The sequence below is a fragment of the Lytechinus variegatus genome, chromosome 5 (assembly GCF_018143015.1).
Source record: "Lytechinus variegatus isolate NC3 chromosome 5, Lvar_3.0, whole genome shotgun sequence".
In the NCBI taxonomy this organism is placed as follows: Eukaryota; Metazoa; Echinodermata; class Echinoidea; order Temnopleuroida; family Toxopneustidae; genus Lytechinus; species Lytechinus variegatus.
In genome coordinates, this window is record NC_054744.1 from 9,021,515 (window position 1) to 9,042,115 (window position 20,601).

General features: G+C 36.1%; 1 protein-coding gene across 1 annotated transcript in view; it reads right to left on the bottom strand.

Annotated features, from left to right (window-relative positions):
* The window catches only part of LOC121415213 (tubulin polyglutamylase ttll6-like), a 34,893-nt gene extending 16,878 nt beyond the window's left edge, over positions 1-18,015 (bottom strand). The window contains exons 1-13 of the mRNA XM_041608381.1: positions 17,887-18,015; positions 15,351-15,689; positions 14,610-14,650; positions 13,723-13,841; positions 11,093-11,223; positions 9,942-10,098; positions 9,278-9,421; positions 8,624-8,709; positions 5,822-6,047; positions 4,339-4,520; positions 3,558-3,746; positions 2,102-2,297; positions 907-1,104 (exon numbers count right to left, since the gene is read on the bottom strand). Coding sequence (XP_041464315.1) covers positions 907-1,104; positions 2,102-2,297; positions 3,558-3,746; positions 4,339-4,520; positions 5,822-6,047; positions 8,624-8,709; positions 9,278-9,421; positions 9,942-10,098; positions 11,093-11,223; positions 13,723-13,841; positions 14,610-14,650; positions 15,351-15,580 — 1,899 coding nt within the window. The 5' untranslated portion in view covers positions 15,581-15,689; positions 17,887-18,015. The remainder of the gene's footprint in view (positions 1-906; positions 1,105-2,101; positions 2,298-3,557; positions 3,747-4,338; positions 4,521-5,821; positions 6,048-8,623; positions 8,710-9,277; positions 9,422-9,941; positions 10,099-11,092; positions 11,224-13,722; positions 13,842-14,609; positions 14,651-15,350; positions 15,690-17,886) is intronic.
* Between the last annotated feature and the right edge of the window lie 2,586 nt (positions 18,016-20,601).

Consider the following 20,601-nt stretch of genomic DNA (forward strand, 5'->3'; position numbering starts at 1 on the left):
CTTTCACTCTTTTGCTTTGATTTGATCACGATTCTGACTATTAATGAATCATGTTCAAATGAGCTCATCATGTTTCATTTGTCAGTGCAGAACTCGCAACTACCAATAAGACATTTAAACGAAATGACTTTCAAGAATGGAATTTTAACTTTAACCAATTACATCAGTTTCTACTTTTTTCAGCACACTGGCAGCAAGGATCTATTAATGGAAGTAAAATGTAAATCAATGTTGCCAATTTGAAGGACATCGTCAAATTCTAGGTATTGCAGCAATTGTATGTGTTACCAGCCACCCCAAAACCAAATATAAGTCGCCAGTGAAGGTTCTCTGTTAAGAACTTAAACAATAATTTGGTCTTAAGAAGCAAGAATCGTTAACTTAACTTATATGAAAGTACAGAAACTCTTTCTCCTTCATTCTGTCAAAATTTGAAGTTATACTGGTCAATAAAAGACAAGACACACATATTTTCCAGGACAACTTGGACGTTTCATAGAGATTGTACAGTGTGCATGCCTCATGCCTGAATGAACCTAGAATTTTAAACCTTGATTCCTCCTTTCTTTCTGAACCTGTCACAAAAATTTTTCTACTTTCAATCAAGTACTTGTGCAGGTTATTTTGATTAATTTTGACAAGTTTTACACCATTTTAAACTTAGGACGAGCTTTATCAAGCTCACTAAAAGTCTCAAAATTAATTTTGGGCGACTTATTGTTTTTAGGGTGGCAGGTGGCATATATATGTTTTGAATATCATACTTCATGATGTATGTACTGTATTTGTAATGCCAATAAAACAAATTTCCTACATATATACCAATAAAAGAATCTGAATGAATACAAATGAATGAGTGGATGGATGAATGAATGAATGAATGAATGGGCAAATAAATGTACTTACATTCGGTTGCCTATCTGCGTTTTTCATAACACCTACTGTGCCAGGGGTACAGTGCAGAAGGCGGTAGACATGCTCCACCACACCCAACCCCCGAACCAGGTTGTCTCGCTGGAGAAGAGCACTGATCCTCTCAAGCTCCTCTTCTTCCACGATATCAAGAGGCTTGGTGAGGTCGATGGTCTCGAAGTCATAACAATTCTGTGAGGGGTGGGGTGTGGGGATGAAAAAAAAATTGTTATTTTATTGTTTGAAATAGAAATCTGAGAATAGAAATTTATTTTGCCCAATTGACCAGTGCCCCGCAGCCACTGTGCAGCGCCAGATTGACGAGGCTCTATCCTTCAAGTGTTGAACAGCAAACAGGGTAGCAGCAACTCCCATCTATTTACGTCTTTTAGGTCTGACGTGGCCGGGGTTTGAACTCCCGACCTCCCGGTTGCGAGACGGTTGCTCCACCAACCAGGCCAACACACCGGCATAAAGGCAAAGAACCAAACAGTTGATCATGTTCCATTGAATACATTGATACCAAAGGTTGAGGTCTAGTGTGCTATGCGAACCGTTCACTCGAGATACGGGTCTGAATGTGCAGGCTAGTATGATGCCTTGTGTACTGAAGGCCCTCTATCTCAGGAATTGGATTAAAACAGTTTGAAGCATGCTAGTCTTTGTGTGGAGACCCACTTATTGATCAAAGTTTTAATCAGGGTCTAAGCCTGCAGACTAAATATAGGAGTTGGGCACATTTAGCATTTGACAAATCAACGATGGGAGGGCAGAGTGAATGCTGAACTTTAGACTGATACAGAAAAATTTACACAAGAGAGAGAGATTAGGTGGGGGTAACTTTACGATGCATAGCTTTCACCGAAAGTGACATGCGTATCATTTGAATATGATTTCTCGAAAAATGTAAAAAAAACACGATAATTTGAGCATAAAACTCTTCTTAAAAAAAGTCAAGTTCACAGTTTGTTGAAATCATCCCTTGAATATGAATGAAGTGAACTCATTATCTGATCAGCATTATGAATGTGTGCATGCACGTACCATGAGCACATTAAAACCAATGCAGAAATTGTCCACGCTGCTAGGAACAGAGTTCCTAATCTTTACACACTTGTTAAATATAGTATGCAAAGTTCTCACTTCAGTTATGAAACAAACAAAAAACGAATAGAAAGAAGTATCTTACATCGGAATGTGAGCGTGAGTAGTGTTTCTTGCCCAAAGCTACACGAGGAACGGTTGGCCTGCCTCTCCGCCTGGTCCTGCCATCGCCGTTTGGACTCTCTGGTCTGAGTCCTCCAGAGTCCTTCCTCTCACTGGGTTTCTTCTTCAACATCATCTCCAGCTTCTCTTGCTTGGCACGGATCTCTTCCCTTTGTTGCCTAGGTGATGCAAACAAACCCATATGAATAATATGGTGTGTTATTATCATTAGATTATTCTTGACATGCTTGATGTGTTTTCATTTTGGCCCTGCTTTTATTGTAATTTTCAAATATGACTTACATTCATTTCATTCAGGGACCTAGTCTTTCTTGAGGGGCATCCTTTTTCAAGCCTTTGTGCTTGTGACTGTCCCCTCCCATGCAATGATTGTTTATTGTTAATATTTTACCATGAAATATTGTCAATATATTTCATGTCGTATGTCTAATTTTTTGCATGGAAATAAAGAATCGATCAATCAATCAATAAAGAAGACTGTACTAAAATTTTGCAAAAGAAATTGTCCATCAAAAGAACAGTACTAAAAGGGGACATAACATTTGATCCCGAGATATTTGCTCCGGTCTAGATGTCTCAGAGGGTATAGGGTTAAGAGTTTGGATTGTAATGGAGTTTTTGGATCAGAATAATGTAAAGATAATGAGGATTTATTTCATTTTAGAGGGAGATAGATTATATGTTTGGCTTAATGTGCAGATTTTCCATCGAAGCCATTGTCGCCGCAACAAATGTCATGAAACCTACTAAAATGCCTTCCGGAGAATCGGAATGTATTGTCAAATTGTTGTGCACAATGAGCAAGATGACCGGACAATGAATTATTCAGAATTAATCAACCAACCAAAGAGGACCTTGGTCTGACCTCTAAAGGGGAATATCATCTAGCATCAATCCTTTGTTTCCAGATTCTGCCTGCTACATGGTGTAACTTTCAATATCAACATCTCCGAAGCCACCCATCTTTCTGCGTATCAAAACGTATCTTTAGGGCACATTAAAAACGTCACAATCTGCCTTCCTTGCTCTCAGGTCATATATCAAACATTTTGAGCAAGTTAATAACAGCACATTTCCCAGGATGCACTTCAGGGCCTCGTCTTTCAAAGAGTTATGATTGATCCGATCAACCTCAAGTATATGGAAATCCATCAATGTCATTTTTTTTTCTTTATGAACTTTGCACAATGTCATTTGAAAACAAAGAGAAGCATACTGAATTGTCAAGAAAACAGTGAATGTATGAATATACATCATATCTAGAAAATATTTTTGAACAAACGTGTATTTTAGATGATGACTATGCCGGCTGTCCATAGTTGTGGTTGATTGGATGAATCACAATTCTTTGTAAGAAGGGGCCCAGAAATGCATTGCAATATCCATAGCAAAACCCCATGAGTGTCAGTTGATCTAACCTTGCACACTCCCCTCTTGCTTTGGATGCAGCGGTTTCCTGAAAGAGGGAGCCACTGTGCTGGAAGTACTTCTCATACTTGTCCGAGTCGTCCATGGGGTATATCCTGGTAAAGTCCCCTATATGATTCTCTTCATACTTGAGCTGGACCTCTGCGGCTTTCTCATACGTGTCCTCGTATTCCTCTTTCCTATAAAGTGAAACAATGGGATGAAGCGTATATACCGATTCTGAATGATTGTCTTATTTTATCATTAAGTTTTATTATGTGCTTTTAAAGATCATATCTGAGGCCGTAACTATGCTTTGTTTGAAAGCAGATTACAAAAAGTGTAATTTCATGGATTTTTACTGATTACCAGCTGAGTGTTTTGCTTGAGAATACTGAAATTCACAAGCCTCGAAAATGGGCTATGTTCACTTATCACTGGTTTTAATTCTGTGATATCATTCTATATGAAAACATAAAAATTAATGAAAGAAAAAAAATGGATATAGATGAACTCTGTACAATAATAATTTTGCTTTGCTTTATAGTACTTAATCCCTCTCTAAGCGCTCTACAACAAATGCAGCATAGCTTCTGATTGAAGCTGTGATTAGATGCATTTATATCAGTAAAATATGATAATATCCTTATATTCAAGATTTCTTCCAGAGCCACTCAGCAAATATTTTTTAATCATACATACAAATACTTGGGTGGTAATTTTATTGAAATCTGTTCGAACTCATCTTTAGATCATTACCACAACTAGCATTTATCTTTTAAATGTACGGACCTGAATTCTTTGGGCTTGGATCGTGCCAGGAGCCTCTCTTTGATCTTTTTCCTCTCCTCCTCCATACATTTCTTCTTATCATACGGAGTCAGGTTGATGATGTTCATGGTGTCAAAGAGGAGACCCTCTTTGACTTCTTTGTCGAGTTTGGCATCGGTGTGGAAGCTTGGAGAATGGTTTACCTAGAACACAAGAGCATTGTTGAGGATAACTTCATCATGGATACATATTTGTATTTATTTCACCTGTATTTTTTTGGTAGATCTATTAATATACAGGGTGGCATTGTCAGTTTCAAAACTGCTTTCCACAACGGCCCTGCCATAACAAACAATTGTAACTAACTGTAATTTCTGTATAAAATTTTGATCACAATTATAGACAATAACTAAATGAATAAAACATTTTTGATAATTAACAAGTGTAATTTAACTGTAATATTAAAATGTATGCACTAAAGCAGGTACATGTAGATGTTTCATAAAACTGTTTGTTAGTTACGGGCAACTTTATGAATGACTGGTGATCATTTCTTGTGGTAATTGTTACACCCCGAATTGTTCATTGGCGATGGTTAGCACGTAAGAAAGGGTCACCGGTCATTCTTGTAGTCGCTCTTAACTTATGAACAGCTTTATAAAACACCCCCAGGTGGTCACTAAAGCAAGTTTCATAAACCTGTTCATAGGTTATAAGCGACTTTATTAACGAATGGTGATCCTCTCTTGTATCAAATGATACACACTAGACTTTCACTGGTGTTGATTTAGTCTGTAAGAAAGGGTCATCAGTCGTTCGTAAAGTCACTCATTTTAGTTTTATGAAACACCCACCCGGTTTGACTGCCATTATTATGGTGATCAACACGCATACATTCATTAAAGGGGAAGTTCACCCTGACAAAAAGTTTATTGTAAAAATAGCAGAAAAAATAATAAAAAATATTGCCGAAGGTTTGAGAAAAGTTCATCAAATAATTAAAAAGTTATTAGAATTTCAATTATTTGATTTGTGACGTCATATGCGAGCAGCATTCCTACATAGCAAATGGTAAAAAATCAATGAAATGTCATTTTCTCAGAAAATTGAAAATGGTTTTCACTGCAACTTTTGTATATCAATAGCCAAATCATTTCATACCCGATCATGAAAAGAAAACAAAATTAAGTCATCAGGAACCATACAAAATTTGAAATTCATACATTTTATATTACATAACACATGGGGCAGCTGCTCGTTTATGACGTCACAAATCCAAAATTTTGAACTCTAATAACTTTCTTACTCTTTAACGGATTTTCCTCAAACCTTCACCAATATTTTTTACTATTTTTTCTGCTATTTTCACAACAAAGTTTTCTTCAGGGTGAACTTCCCCTTTAAATACTTATATAGTGCTTTTCCTTGAATATGCTCAAAGGGCTTTACAATAATATGACAAAAGGTAAATCCCGCTCTTCAAGTGCTTGCAAAAAGTACCCACCTCTATCAACCATGGTTTGAGCTTCTTATCCAGCATGATGTCAAAGCCCAAGATCTCAAAGCACCCACTGCCTTTGATGTGGTTGGGGAAACACGTGCGGTAGTTGTGCTTGAGGACCGGGTGGGCCGTGATCAGGGTCTTGATGATCACGTCATGGATGTCCCTCCAGATCTTCTCGATGTCGTAGCCGTTGTTTTTGAACCACTGGTCGACTGTGGTGATTTTCCTGATGATCCAGAAAGAAAGACGAGGGAAAGCATAGTTGAAACACTGTATGGGAATGTTCATTTTGCTTTAATGGAAGTTGGGACATGGCTTTAATGCATCAATTATGCATATTTAAAATCCTTAACCGGTCATTTGACCCAGGACTTGCCAGTACCAAAGAACTCCTACTCCACTCATCGAGGAAGCACTTCAGTCAGTCACTGTGTAAAAATGTCACTGCGTAAAAATGTCACCATGTGAACCTGTCGCTGTAAACATGTCACAGTGTGAACCAGTTACAATTCAATTCAATTCAATCATGGTTTATTTCATATAACAAGTGGAATGCCTCTGGCCGTCTCACCTGCATCACGCGGTTCAATATAGCAGCAGTGCTGACTTTGAATACTACTCTAACTCGCACAAGATGTTCAGTGATACATGGTTACTCTTATGTCCACTTTTTATGAACTAGACCAATAAACTTACAGAGATATGATGGTTATTCAACAAAAAACCCCAATTCGGCCAAAGTTCATTGACCTTTGACCTTGGTCATGTGACCTGAAACGCGCACAGGATGTTCAGTGATACTTGATTACTCTAATGTCCAAGTTTAATGAACTAGACCAATAAACTTTCAAAGTTATGATGGTAATTCAACAGATACCCCCGATTCGGCAAAAGTTCATTGACCCTAAATGACCTTTGACCTTAATCATGAGACCTGAAATTTGCACAAAATTTTCAGTGATGCTTGATTACTATTATGTCCAAGTTTCATGAATCAGATCCATAAACTTTCAAAGTTATGATGGGAATTCAACAGATATCCCCAATTCGGCCAAAGTTCATTGACCCTAAATGACCTTTGACCTTGGTCATGTGACGTGAAACTCATGTAGGATGTTCAGTGATACTTGATTAACCGTATGTCCAAATTTCATGAACTAGGTCCATATATTTTCTAAGTTATGATGACATTTCAAAAACTTAACCTCAGGTTAAGATTTCGATGCTGATTCCTCCAACATGGTCTAAGTTCATTGACCCTAAATGACCTTTGACCTTGGTCATGTGACATGAAACTCTAATCAGATGTTCAGTAATACTTGATTAACCTTATGGTCAAGTTTTATTAACTAGGTCCATATACTTTCTAAGTTATGATGTCATTTCAAAAACTTAACCTCAGGTTAAGATTTGATGTTGACGCTGCCGCCGTCGGAAAAGCGGCGCCTATTGTCTCACTTTGCTTCGCAGGTGAGACAAAAACAATACATGCTACACAGTCAAAAGGCTGAAATTGCATGTTTACAATAAAATGTTCACAAGTCATACATGGGTAAAAGCAACATTCAAATATTTAAGGACAAGTCCACCCCAGCAAAAACTTGATTCGAATAAAAAGAGAAAAATCCAACAATCATAACACTGAAAATTTCATCAAAATTGGATGTAAAATAAGAAAGTTATGACATTTTAAAGTTGAGCTTAATTTCACAAAACAGTTATACAATGTATGCACATCCTGGTCGGTATGCAAATGAGGAGACTGATGACATCATCCACTCACTATTTCTTTTGCAGTACATCATAAAAAATATGAAATATTATAATTTCCTCCTCATTGCCAAGTGAATCAGCAATTAATTCCTCCCTGAACATATGGAATTAGCATTGTTTAATACTATATGATTTAGTCAACTTGGTCCTTATTGTCAAATCCGGAAAAATTAAATACTGTATAATTCAAACAACAAAAAACAAAAGAAATAGTGAGTGATGGACATCATCGACTGACTCACTTGCATGACACTGAGTTGTGCATATCACTGTTTTGTGAAAAATAATCGAAAATTTAAAATGCCATAACTTTCTTATTTAAAACTGATTTTGATGAAATTTTCAGCGTTATGCTAGTTTGATTTTTCTGGGGTGGACTTGACCTTTAAATACATGTCTATAGTTAGATGTGACTATTTTCCCAATGAATTCATGTAAAAATCTATATTTGTACCATTGTATATTTACTTTTCATGAAACAATGGTCATGCTACAATGAAAAATATATAAAACTATAGCAGTGCCCTGAAATAACATTGAGGCATTTCCCCCTCAAAAAATCAATTATTTTCTTTGTCCATCAAAATAATTTTATCTTTACAAATGATCTAATCTATATGGATGAGCACAATTTAATAAATTTTGATTGTTTTATCCCATTCAACCTTATCTCTATTGAATCATCTGTAACTATAAAAAAAAATTGATGCACATTTTCCTAGACATGGAAAATTGGCTCACAATGAGCACGTAACACTATGATAATGGCAGGTAACTTAAAAGGTTTCAGAAAGGTTTTAGAAGTGCAGAATAGAAAATATTTCACAATAGATTATGTACCTAATTTGTGTGATGGGAAAATTGGTAGATTTTAAGATAAGGTTGAATGTGTTTCAGATAGAAAAAACAAAAATAATATGTAATAAATCATAAGTTCAGCTTTATGTTACAGGTATGCACATATTGAATAATTGATTGACATCAAAATGTATATTTGTTAAAAGGTAAAAATTCTACAAAGAAACTGACCTTTTGTGACCACTTTCATCGTCTCTTATGAAGTCTGAGCTGTGTTTGTTGATGGCATAGTTAGTGAGATGCATACAAACATCATCCTATAAGAAAAGCAGGTACAAAATAATGTGATTTATTTCCAACAATTCAACTCTTAGTTAAGTAAACATGTATTTTATGATGTAATTTAGTTACCAAGCTATTTCAAAATTTCGATTAAGACAGGTTGGGGGACCATACATGTACATTAAAAAAAGACTACAAAAGAAAGTTGTTGTTTTTCAAGGGGGCAGGTGGCAAAATTTTTCGAAGAATGCTAATTACTTTTTTGTAATTGGGCTAATTTACCAACATATCAACATTTTGTTGGACTAAAACAAAAGATTCATGGCTGGCACTTGCATTGGTTTATTGCTTCCTGCACCCCCCCTCCCCATTATAAGTTATACAAAATAAAGGGCTCAAGCAAAAACATAATTATTCTTTTTTTAAGCAGACAAAAAATATCAAATAAAACTAAATAAAAATAAAATTAGCAAATAAAACTTTGCTTGAAGATACGAATTAAGCTCAGTGACGGCTAATCTACACATTGAGTAAGTACATGTGATGTAAATCATTCCTTCCCTAAATGTGAAATAAATTTGATTATTGGTGAAGTATACTCACAACATTGTTATTGGTTGGATCCGTGTACTTCACGGTGGCAAAGCGGACAAGGCCATCTTTATAGACGTATATCCTGAACGGATCACAGGACGTCACCACGACATAGATCCGGAAATCAAACTTGTAGCCATCAATAAGGAAGGGCTGCCAAAGAAAAGAAAATAAAGTAATAATACATATAGCGGTGTATCCCAAATTGGCAACTTTCATCCCTATATGTAGTAATTGATTGTTAAAGCAAAGAGGATGATTCTGTGATTGAAACTCTCATCAAATCAAGAAGAAAATGTGGTATCAGAGCTATAAACTGTAATTAATTAACTGAAGCGTTCATTTTATTCACCAGTGTCTGGAAATCATAAGCATTAAAGAAAAGTAGTCCGTTTTTCCTAACTGTATATCATATAAAATTAATGACATATTTCATTTCAAAAATGCATTTTTATCATAACAATAAAGACGGCAGAAAAAAAATATGCATCTAGAAATGTAATCCATTTTCCCCATTGATAGCATGTCATATAACATTACAATGAAATAATAAGAAAAGCAGGAGAAAAACAATAATGACTGCATTAATTCTACATAAAGATACAATAATAATAATATCAGTCGAAATGTGGCATGATGTTTATATACATATATCAAATATTGGTGTTGTTACCTTTGAAAGGTATTGTTGGCAGACCATGTGTTCCCCAGGTTTGATATCTTTAGGGTTCTTGGTGATGAAGATCCCCTTTCCTTGACATCCACTCTCTGGTTTACAGATGTACGTCTTGTTCTTCTTAGTCCGACAGAATGCTTGGTAGTCACCATAACTATAAAGATAATAATGATGATGATAATAATAATAGCTGGATTTATTAAGCGCTTTTTGTCTGAGGATACATGTACAAAGCTCAGCTATTATTACCCCAGCTTTAGCTGTGCTGCCATATACCGCAGGCGCTGAAGCATTCAAGGAATTTCTTCCGACTGGGTACCCATTCACCTCACCTGGGTTGAGTGCAGCACAATGTGGGCAAATTTATGGCTGAAGGAAAACACGCCATGTCAGGGAATCGAACCCACATCCCTCAGATTAAAAGATGAGTTAAAAACCGCTAGACCGTGACACCTCCACATGGGAACAAAAAAATACTTATTTTAACAGAGAAAATAGTGAAAAGATCACACTGAACTGAAAGATAACACTACTCTTGCACACAAAGGGCAGCCAAGCTCTTGATAAATTGTATTAATTTATGGTACATGTACATGCTGACATTCAAAACTTGCGTTGGAAGCCATCTTTATGTAGCATCCTATACGGTCAATGTTGTTGTATTCCCAATTCCTTTTTTGTACAGGGAAAATCTTAAACCACTCAAATGGAAATTACAAAGTTATCATTATTTGGGTTATCAGGCCCTGTACAGTAAATGACAGGCTGATGTTTTTTTTCTCTTTATTTGTTTATTAAGAGGATAAGTGTTAAATAATTTCATTAAACTGCGCACTCGCACTCATATCTAGTTTTTTGTCTCTTGATCTGAACTTATTATTTGCTGATAGTACGTAAATTGTTTGATGATTGGACAATTGAAAGTATTCAAGTCTGCATAAATCAAGAAAACTCATATCCAGAAATAATTTGCATGCTCATCTTCTGTCATCTAAATATATATCATACTTGGGGCCTTGCTTTTCAGAATTCAGCAAACATGCTACATGTGTATTTACACAACTTGGCCAAAACAAAAATCACTTGCCAACCTACATCATCCTAATAATAGCAGGAATAAATCTGCTCCATCATGTTTACAAACTTACTCTGCGGGGAGCACCCAGGTGCGAGGGAAGATAGCATAATCCTTGGGGAACAGCTTGAGTAACCGGGTCATGTTGCGGGCCAGAAGGTCCTTGCGGCAGATCTCTGTCATTCCAGGAAAGTGGTTGACTTTCTGCACAAGCAAACAAAATGAAATTCTAGCGCTTAGAGAAGGATCACTGGTTTGAACAGCAATGTGATAGTTGTGAGGTCAAAAGAATGGCTTCGAATTCTCTTGTAAAACACAAAATGTAGGTCTCTTTTTAGAAAGTGCATTTCAGGTGGGATTTAGTTTGCTCTAGTGTAATTCAACTAAATTTTGATTCAAGAGCAACTGTAGCTTAGGAATAAGGTACATCTTAATAATTCTTATCAAGATAAAAAAAAACTTGTAAATCAGATGTATTGGAGAATAATTAGAATATACATGTATTGTACATACTGCAATCTACATGTCTATTTACACTTATGTGGTGCTAAAAAGTTAGTGAACTCAACCAGAAAATAAACATACTATTAGTATTCAATTCCTCCCATCTTCTAGATTTTTAATTGTGAGGCCAGGTGATAAAATATTACAATAAAAAAGGTTAGTTTCTCTGGGCTTGCCGGACATTGTAGTGTTGTTGTCTTACATGTACTTGTCTATTTTTAGCACTCAGCATGAAGAAGTGCATTTTCTGTTGGCGTTCACTATAAACTTTTTAGCATCAAGTATATACATGTACATGTAAATAGGGAAAATAATATTTTCTGTACCTACACAGCTTTTCATATTCTAAAACACATTTTATACATACATGTACATGTATTTGACCCTTTTGTAGATTACAGTGGCAATTTTGTGCAACATCATTGGCTATTTTGGGCAGTCTAGGGGTTCATTTGCCTCGGCCTATGTACATGTACATGTATAATAATAATAATAATAATATGTCCATTTATATAGCGCAGTTACTATATGCATATACTCAACTGCGCTTTGATACTTGGTATCATACGTATTATTATACCGGCTGTAGCTGAGCCGCCATACAATAGGCGCTAATGCGTTCAAGGAATAAATCCTACCAGGTACCCATTCACCTCACCTGGGTCAAGTGCAGCACAACATAAATTTCTTGCCGAAGGAAATTACGCCATGGCTGGGATTTGAACCCACGACCCTGTTTCAAAGTCCGGAGACTAATCCACAGGGCCACAACGTTCCATATCACTTCTGTTACATGTACATGTACATGACTAATCAACATTCATACAGTATGCATGAATCCTGTATACATTATACATCGAAAGCCTATAATTTATGAAAGATGGCATGACATACATGTACCGGTATACATCCCAAAAGTAACCATATTGAATTATATCATAAAATCTTCATCTAGTAAAACAATGTGTTAAATCCTATTACCAATATTCATTGAATCTATGTGTAGATCAGAGTTTAGTTATTTATGCCCTATTTCAATATAGATCTTATTTTGATCCACTATTGTATGTGTATTGTATGTATCAATCATTTTTGTAAATTGTACGCAATTCAGCTGTGAGGCTGCTATGTGCAATGTTTTTTATACCAAAATAAAATAAATAAATAAAAAAAATCATGCAAAGTCTCTGAGGCACTGCCCAAAACATGTGCACATGTACACGTGCACTCGGCTGGTTGACTTGATAATTAAATTAGTTGATTACAGTGTAATTGCCAAGCACACCAGTCATGTATGTATCATGAATTAGCCTGGACTTCTGTGGAGGGCAACCAATGAAGGGGGAAGGGCAGGGATGTATCTGGTTTCACGTGGGGAGAGATCATGCTCACTTAATCAAAAACTTCCTGACAAAAATCCACTTCGTACTAGTTGAACACTTAAAGCAATGGTGAACATCAAAACATGATAATCAATATGTCTCCCCATCCTTTCGTGTTTATATCACTAGTTTATTCCGATTATACTATAATTAATAAATCTTTTCATATTATTAACAAATTATGCCTTATGCTTAACTTTGATTTAATTATGTTTAGTTTTATTTATATGCTGTATCAGTAATGTCTATCCTTTAGCTAGTTTTCATTTTTACAATTACTTTGTTTTATACTATTTTTGTATTTATATCTTACACTGTAAAGTGCATCGAGTTTTTTTTTTACTATGCACTTTAATAAATCAATCTTTATTATTATTATTATTAAACTGCAGAAGCTTGTTCCTAGATGTTTGTACATTGTATCCAAAATAATATTTCAACCATAAAAATCTATTACACTTTGGGTGGTGGTGGTGGGGTGGTGATGTCTATTTCGAACGATAAAACATGAATATTTTTAAAAACTTAAGTGTGAAAGACTCAATGTATACATGTTCATTTACTTACACAAACATTGATTTGCATTTTTTTTCAAAATATTTTTTTCTGCCAAATATCATATGTGAAGCTGAGCCAGTTATCTGCTCATAAGAAAATTAACTGCGGACTTACTAATCATTATTCTCCGAATAAATTTGTATCCAATGTATTTATATCTTAAGTAAACAGGCTGAATTTATTTGCATGTCTCTACTAATGACATATCAACTCTACTTCATTTGTATATGAAGTATAAGAAATTTTGTAAGTGACTTACTTGGTATTTCTTCATCTCCATGACCCTCTCCAACGGTACAGTCCAATCAGTCCAGTAGAGCGTCCAGTCTTCATCCTCTCCGACTTCTTTCATACCAAACTTCTTGGACATTCTTCGAACTGTCAAATCAAAGTTCAAAATAACAGTTTTCTTCAACAAAATCAGTACAACGGTATTAACCCCATATTTGCTTTGAAAGCCATGAATTACTTTTTTCATAATTATCACAAAGCCTATGTAAATTGTCCTTGGGAGATTTTTTCCCATTTTGTGGTACACTGTATAATATGAAAAAAGGTGGCCTTGCAAATAAATAAAATGATTGAATGTGAAAAGATACAAAAAAAGTTAATTAAAATAATGGGCAGAAAACATGCAAATTCGTTCATATTGATATTTACATGTACTTTCCAAAAAGCACGGAAATACAAGTATTCCCAGTGTGTATCAAAGTTAACATTAAAAACATCAAGGAAAATAGTCTGTCACATTTAAACATGAGACTATTTGTGAAAACAAGTTCATCAACAAGTAATTCTCTCATTAAACTAGACTTCCTGTCTTAAATCTAAGGTGACCTCAACTGAAAACTGATGACGGCTTTTATTACATTCATTATTTTAGTTAATTTTCTATTTCCTTTCAAGCTCCTAATGTACCGTACATTTGCCTTCTGTATGTAGCATAGACAATCATCTTTGACGTATTTACACAAACAAAATTTATCAGTTCAATGTTCACTATGTTAACGAGCATGATAAGATGCATTGTTTTTGAAAGACAAATTCTACATTCGGAACCATAACTTCATGTAACTTATCTAACCAGATGTATGCTGATACATAATGGACAAAGAACATTTTATAGGCAACTACCACTGAGCTCACCTGACTCATATTTGCAGCTTGAGAGGTTGATACCAATGATTCTGTTCAAACATAAAGAAAGAAAGCTTTCAGTAAATGAAATTTGATACATTACAATCGTTCACTCCATAAAGGTGGGAAAATTTTGTCACAAAGACACTTAAAGAAAATAAATAGAAGTGTTCAAGCCACCCGAACTCTGCTACTGTACATGTACCGGTACTTGATGTTCAGGGCATTAATATTGAATTATGAAAAACCTACACATATATTGCTACAACACAAGTAACAATTTGTTTTTGTGGGGTTTTTCTTATTATTTTTTCTAAAAATTTCCAAGGCTGCCCCATTCCTGCACTGTACTCATAAGAAAATCAATTGGTTATTGATTATGATTATTATCATTTTATTTTGGCAAGGACAAGAATATCAAATTGGTACAATGTACAGTACATGTAATACAACACATTCATTCATTTTTCTCAAACTATATTATCTAAAATGTTTGTATTTTAAGCAAACAGTCCATGTTTTTACTAATCCCATGGCAACACTACAAATGCGACTTCCTCTGTAGGCTATGCAACTTAAAGATATTGTGTAGATTACTTACTTGGTATCTCTTTGTACTAAAGTCTGATAAACTTTTAAAATGGAAATTGTGACTTTTTTTAGTTAACTATATTATGCTTAGTATTGTAAAACTGTGCTTTATATTAGGTTATGAATAGAATAAAACTTGAAAATATTGCAAGAACTCACTTCTTTTTTCTCCTCCTCTTCTTTTTCACCACGGAATCGGTCTTGGACGACGAGGCATCTGGCGTCTCCGCCGTGTCTTCCACCCCGCTGTCCCCAATATCTCCAACGTCTCCCTCTCCTTCCAGTTCCTCCTCAAATCCTTCCCCTTCATCTTCAATGTCTTCTATAAACCCCGAGCCATCCCGAGAAAGCCCCGGCCCAACGCTCACCGGTTGAGTATCAGAGACCATGATCTACGGTAAATTTGTCTCTCTCTGTTTCCGACTATCTTCTCAAGACATGGTACTCGCTTTCATAAGCCATAACTTTCATCATGCTCAATATGATTTCACTTTTATTCTGTATCAAATAAAAAAAAATAGATCAATTCTTATACATCTTCTTATTGAAAACAGACAGACATTTCTTCTGCATGGACCCGTGTGGTATTGATCCGATAAGGTGTTCCTGGATTTAAATGAAAAAGAAAAAATTACTTGCCTTCTATCTACATTATGAATCGTTTTCTGTTGTCTGTTATCTTTCGATGGATTTTCATCAAACCTTCACCAACATGTTTCTTTCATTTTACAGTGTACAATGTATATTTTTTTCTTTTTCACTTTATCCAGCTTATCATGTCCCTCTCTCCTATGTTCTTCCTCCAATAATATTGGAGATCAATGGCACCGTTGGAAGGGCCGCAATTCATTGAAGGCTCTAAATTGCAATGAAATTATTAAGAAGGGTGAACCTCCCTGGCCATACACAGGTTCACCAGTTTATAAATAAAAAAACTTGCGATCTACAGTATCCATTATCAAAGTGGGGATGATAATTGTTATCTAAATAAGAGCCTGGCATCGAACACACAGAGAAGCTTTAACACAGCTGAATTAATGCACGTTCGTGTACGATCGATGTATGTATGTCCGCAAGTGCGATATGGATGTGAAGTACATGTACTGTATTGGATGTTTTGAAAGTCTTGCAACTTACCCATCACTACTTTGCAGTTCCGGTAATGTGGGATTTGAGACATCCTTACTTTAAAAATGGAGCAATTTCAGGAGAAAAGTTTTTCATTTCTATTGGTGGCTAATTTAAACTCACATGAGGGCAGCGCTGCATGAGGGGGCCCGATGTACACGTGCATGTAAAAGTTTAATGTAAATTAAGCATTACCATTACAATTCATAACAAAAATGGCCGATCGAGACGGGGTAGGAGAGAACTTTTCGTTTTTTGAGGTTCCAGTCTGTGCCCAGATGTCAGAAAAACTGCCACTCGTTAGACCATCATCCATATACCGGTAATCGTGGTAAGTGCTTGATTTCTGTTTTAACTATTTATTCGGAGAATTATTTTGACCATACTTCACGCTTGTCAGGTGAGTATGCCAAATTGCACGTACGATCCTGGGCTCCCGCCCGCATAGCGGGCGGGAGTTCCCTGGGTTAGGGCTAGGCCAGGCCTAGACCAAAAGCTTCGGTCTCTGTTATGTTGGTTGTTCAGCTGAACTCCGTTGGCTTCACTCACCAAATACAGAGACCAAAGTTCTAGTGCGATCTGTACAGGGGACTCAATGTACCGTACTTAAGATCAGATAAAACGGGGAAGTGAATTTGCGTGACAGCCGATGTAAGTCACTGTTTTTGTTCCTTTTAACTTGATTTTTCTTTTTTTTGGCAATTAATGCCAAGAGGGAATATCAATTTGCATTTTGGTCGCAATAATTGTCAATTTTTTTATTCATTAAAGACAAAAATTGAAGAGCCCCGACGGGGGGATTTTGCATTGCAAGTCCCCTAATGGTGGCTGCACGATAGCGAGCCGTCTGTGTACGAGGAAAAATTAAAAAAATGTTAAAAACTCCTCGAAACAGACGGCTGCCAGTCTAGGCCAGGCCTACGCTCAAACTTCAAAGTCAAACCTTTTCTTTGCAACATCCTTCCATTTCCAAAGGAAACTTGAATAGAAAAATGAAGAAAAATGATCGAAAACACAATTTCGAAGTCTTTATATCCTCAAAACTAAAAGACTCATCAGAGACTTTGTTGTTTTCCCAACTTTTCCCACCATAGAAAACAAACGTTCGGTAATAAGATACCTTTTTCAAATTTCAGGTGACAAAAATATTTCACTTGCGAAGAGAGGTCCAATTGAATTGGAAGCTGATTGTTGTAAAAATGAAAAACAATTAGGGCAAAATTTCTGCTGTTTTCTGCATATTTATATTTTGTAGGTATTTGTGTATTCATGGTGAAAGTTTGATGAATTTTATTGGAAAAATGTGTTTGATATGATCAAATTCATGAAAAGTGTTCGGTAATACGATCCACTACAGCGAGGAGGAAGCGCTCGGTCGGAGTGAGCAGCACAGGCCTGGCACGAGCCGGAGGAGGACGGGGTAAAAGCGAAGCGCATTACCGATCCTGTGATATCGGCGACGTGTAAATCTAATCGCAAGCTGCTGCAATATTCAAGGAGAATGAAAATTTTACTCAAATAACTATATCAATACCATGATTAAACACGAGATCCAATAGTCACTTACCTTACAAATTCAGATAACTATCTCTCAGTAACGTCTGAATAATCACTCATACCCAAAATCCGTAGGATTCCCTGATAGAGTCTTCGAAAACCGAGGTGTGTTAAATTTACTCGATAGCTGGATCTACTTTTCTATACACACGGAAGACACACACGGACACATTTCACACATAATAATGCACATAGGTCATCTCACTATTTGATTATTAATGCGATGTTAATATTTTTTATATATTTCACCAATATCGTTATTTCTAATAAAGAATTCTTTTAATTACGATGTCATATATTCAACTATAGTTTAAAAACTATACTTGAATAGAATCATGTGCTTTTAATTTCGATGTGAATTTAATAATACCGAACTATACTATCTCGCTCTATGGCACAATTGGGTCGTGGGCGTGACAAGCCCAAACAAAAAAGTGGCATCAGTAAGGCGAAAAACATCTCGGTGATTGGTCAATGGTTGCTGCGCGATACGTACATGTGTGTGCAGTGGAGGTGGTTGTTTGAAGCAGACGATTGTCCGCTCGATCGTCCGTTTGATTACGACTAAGTTGTATTCATGTACCAAAAACAGGCATGGGGTGGCCGTGTGGAGTGGGTGGGGGCGACACCGACAGAGAGATGGGTATTGGGTTGAGTGCGAGCACTTAGGTGATTTTTTTTCTTATACAGTACAGGGGCCGCGGAACGGTTTTCAGAGTGGGGGGGGGGGGGGGGCTGAGCCAAGAGTGGGGGACTGATGCTAAAAATCACAATCATGTTTTTGTACACAGTTTTGGAAAAAAGTGCATATATTTTGAATTCTCTTCTTCCTTTATTGTCACATCAGACTGACGAAGAGTTTGACTTTACCTTTAATTTTAAGAGCTATTTAAATGTACAATTTTATTTCTACAGCATTTTATTAAACCAATTTTGATTATCTTATTCCTGTATGCTGAAGCATATAAATATACATATTTATATATATATTTATATATATATATATATATATATATATATATATATATATATATATATATATATATCACGAGAAATGCAATTTTGCAATGCCAACTAGTTCTTTTATTCACTTTCCAAATTTCTGGTAGTCATCTTCGGAAGATTCGTGAATTGTCGATTCACGAATCTTCCCGAAGAAGGTTAACGACTATTTAGATGACTATGGTAGATGAAAATTGTTAAGAAAGTAACTGTTAATTTAAATGAGAATTTGATAATCCAGCTGTTAGAATATACAGACTTGGAGCATGTGGTTGGTTCACATAGCTATATATGCTATACATTGTAGTCAGTTTGAACATTCTCTCCAGTGCGGTGCAAGTGTTGACAGTGTGGTGCAAGTGTTGACAGAGTGTCATATCATTATTGTGAAGATGTGAGCCACACCCGGGCCACACTGTAGGCCTACACAATGCTCAGTCAAATCAGGGAAGTGTTATAACACTTCCCTGGTCAAATCAACGAGTTACTGGTAACTCCAAGATCAAATTCAACACTGTGCCGTGAGACGAAGCGACCAAGCTTTGAATTTATGTCATAATTGACACAAATTCTTTTTTAAAAAATGTGGCGCCTAGCCCAGTGTAGAGAATACCGCCATCTTTTGTTTATCGTTCGGCAACCGATTCGAAATATTTTCACTGAATAAGCCAGTTTACGGTTAGCTCATGATTAACTTTTCTCAAATGACCTTTGTGATTTTTCATAAGGATTATAAGCACTATCATTTTCAAATGGAGATGTTGCATAAGCTTTACCGGTACACAACAAAAACTGTGGTGTTAACCGGTGTACATAGAGGACCACACCAGGCACCGGTGTTAAATTGATAGTATAGGTGTATTACAACACCTTTTGTTGTTACATTTACACTCTTTGGTGTTATGTTTAATCTGTATGGTGTAATTTTAACACGTCAGGGTGTGATCCTCTATCAACACAATATCGGGAGGAGAGACCTGCGGGTCACAGTGATTCAGTTCGCTTTTCGCCTCCCAGGCTCAGGTGACGCCAAACAGATAATAATAATAATAATAATAACACAAATTGGTGCCAGTTTTAACACCGCAGTTTTTACAGTGTAGAGTATTCAAATTCTAAGAACAAAAGGCATTGTATAGACCAGGTGACTAGAATAGTACATCAGGGATAACGTTTGGGCAGGCGCATACGCAAGGGGGGTTTAGGAGGTTCAAACCCCCCCCCCTTTTTTTTTGCTTGTCTCCCCAGAGGTCGGTCTGGTCAAGGAGTTATCTTGGTCTGGTTACGGACAGTTCCCCTACCCAATGACAGCAATAATGAACAGAATCTCATGTTTCCGACGAAAAACACAGAAAAAATTTCCGCTCGCTTCGCTCGCTCCATTTTATTATATCTTTTATTTCCGCATGTCGCCGACATGATCACGGTATCGCCATTAACAAGGCCATACATGATTATCATGATGTATACTTATGAATACAAGTGAACCAAGACAAAGACATACGTTTTCTTACAAAATATGTTTTACCAATATGAAAAACAAAATGACGGAAAACGCTAAAATGTCGGTTAGCTCGCTCCGCTCGCTCGTAATAATTTATGAAATTCCATAAGTATCTAATCTCCTGTTCAAGGCCGTATTATGAGTGTTACGAATAGAAGGAAATGTAGCATCGACTAATACTTGATTTACTAAGAAACGATTGACAAGAAATGTATGTTT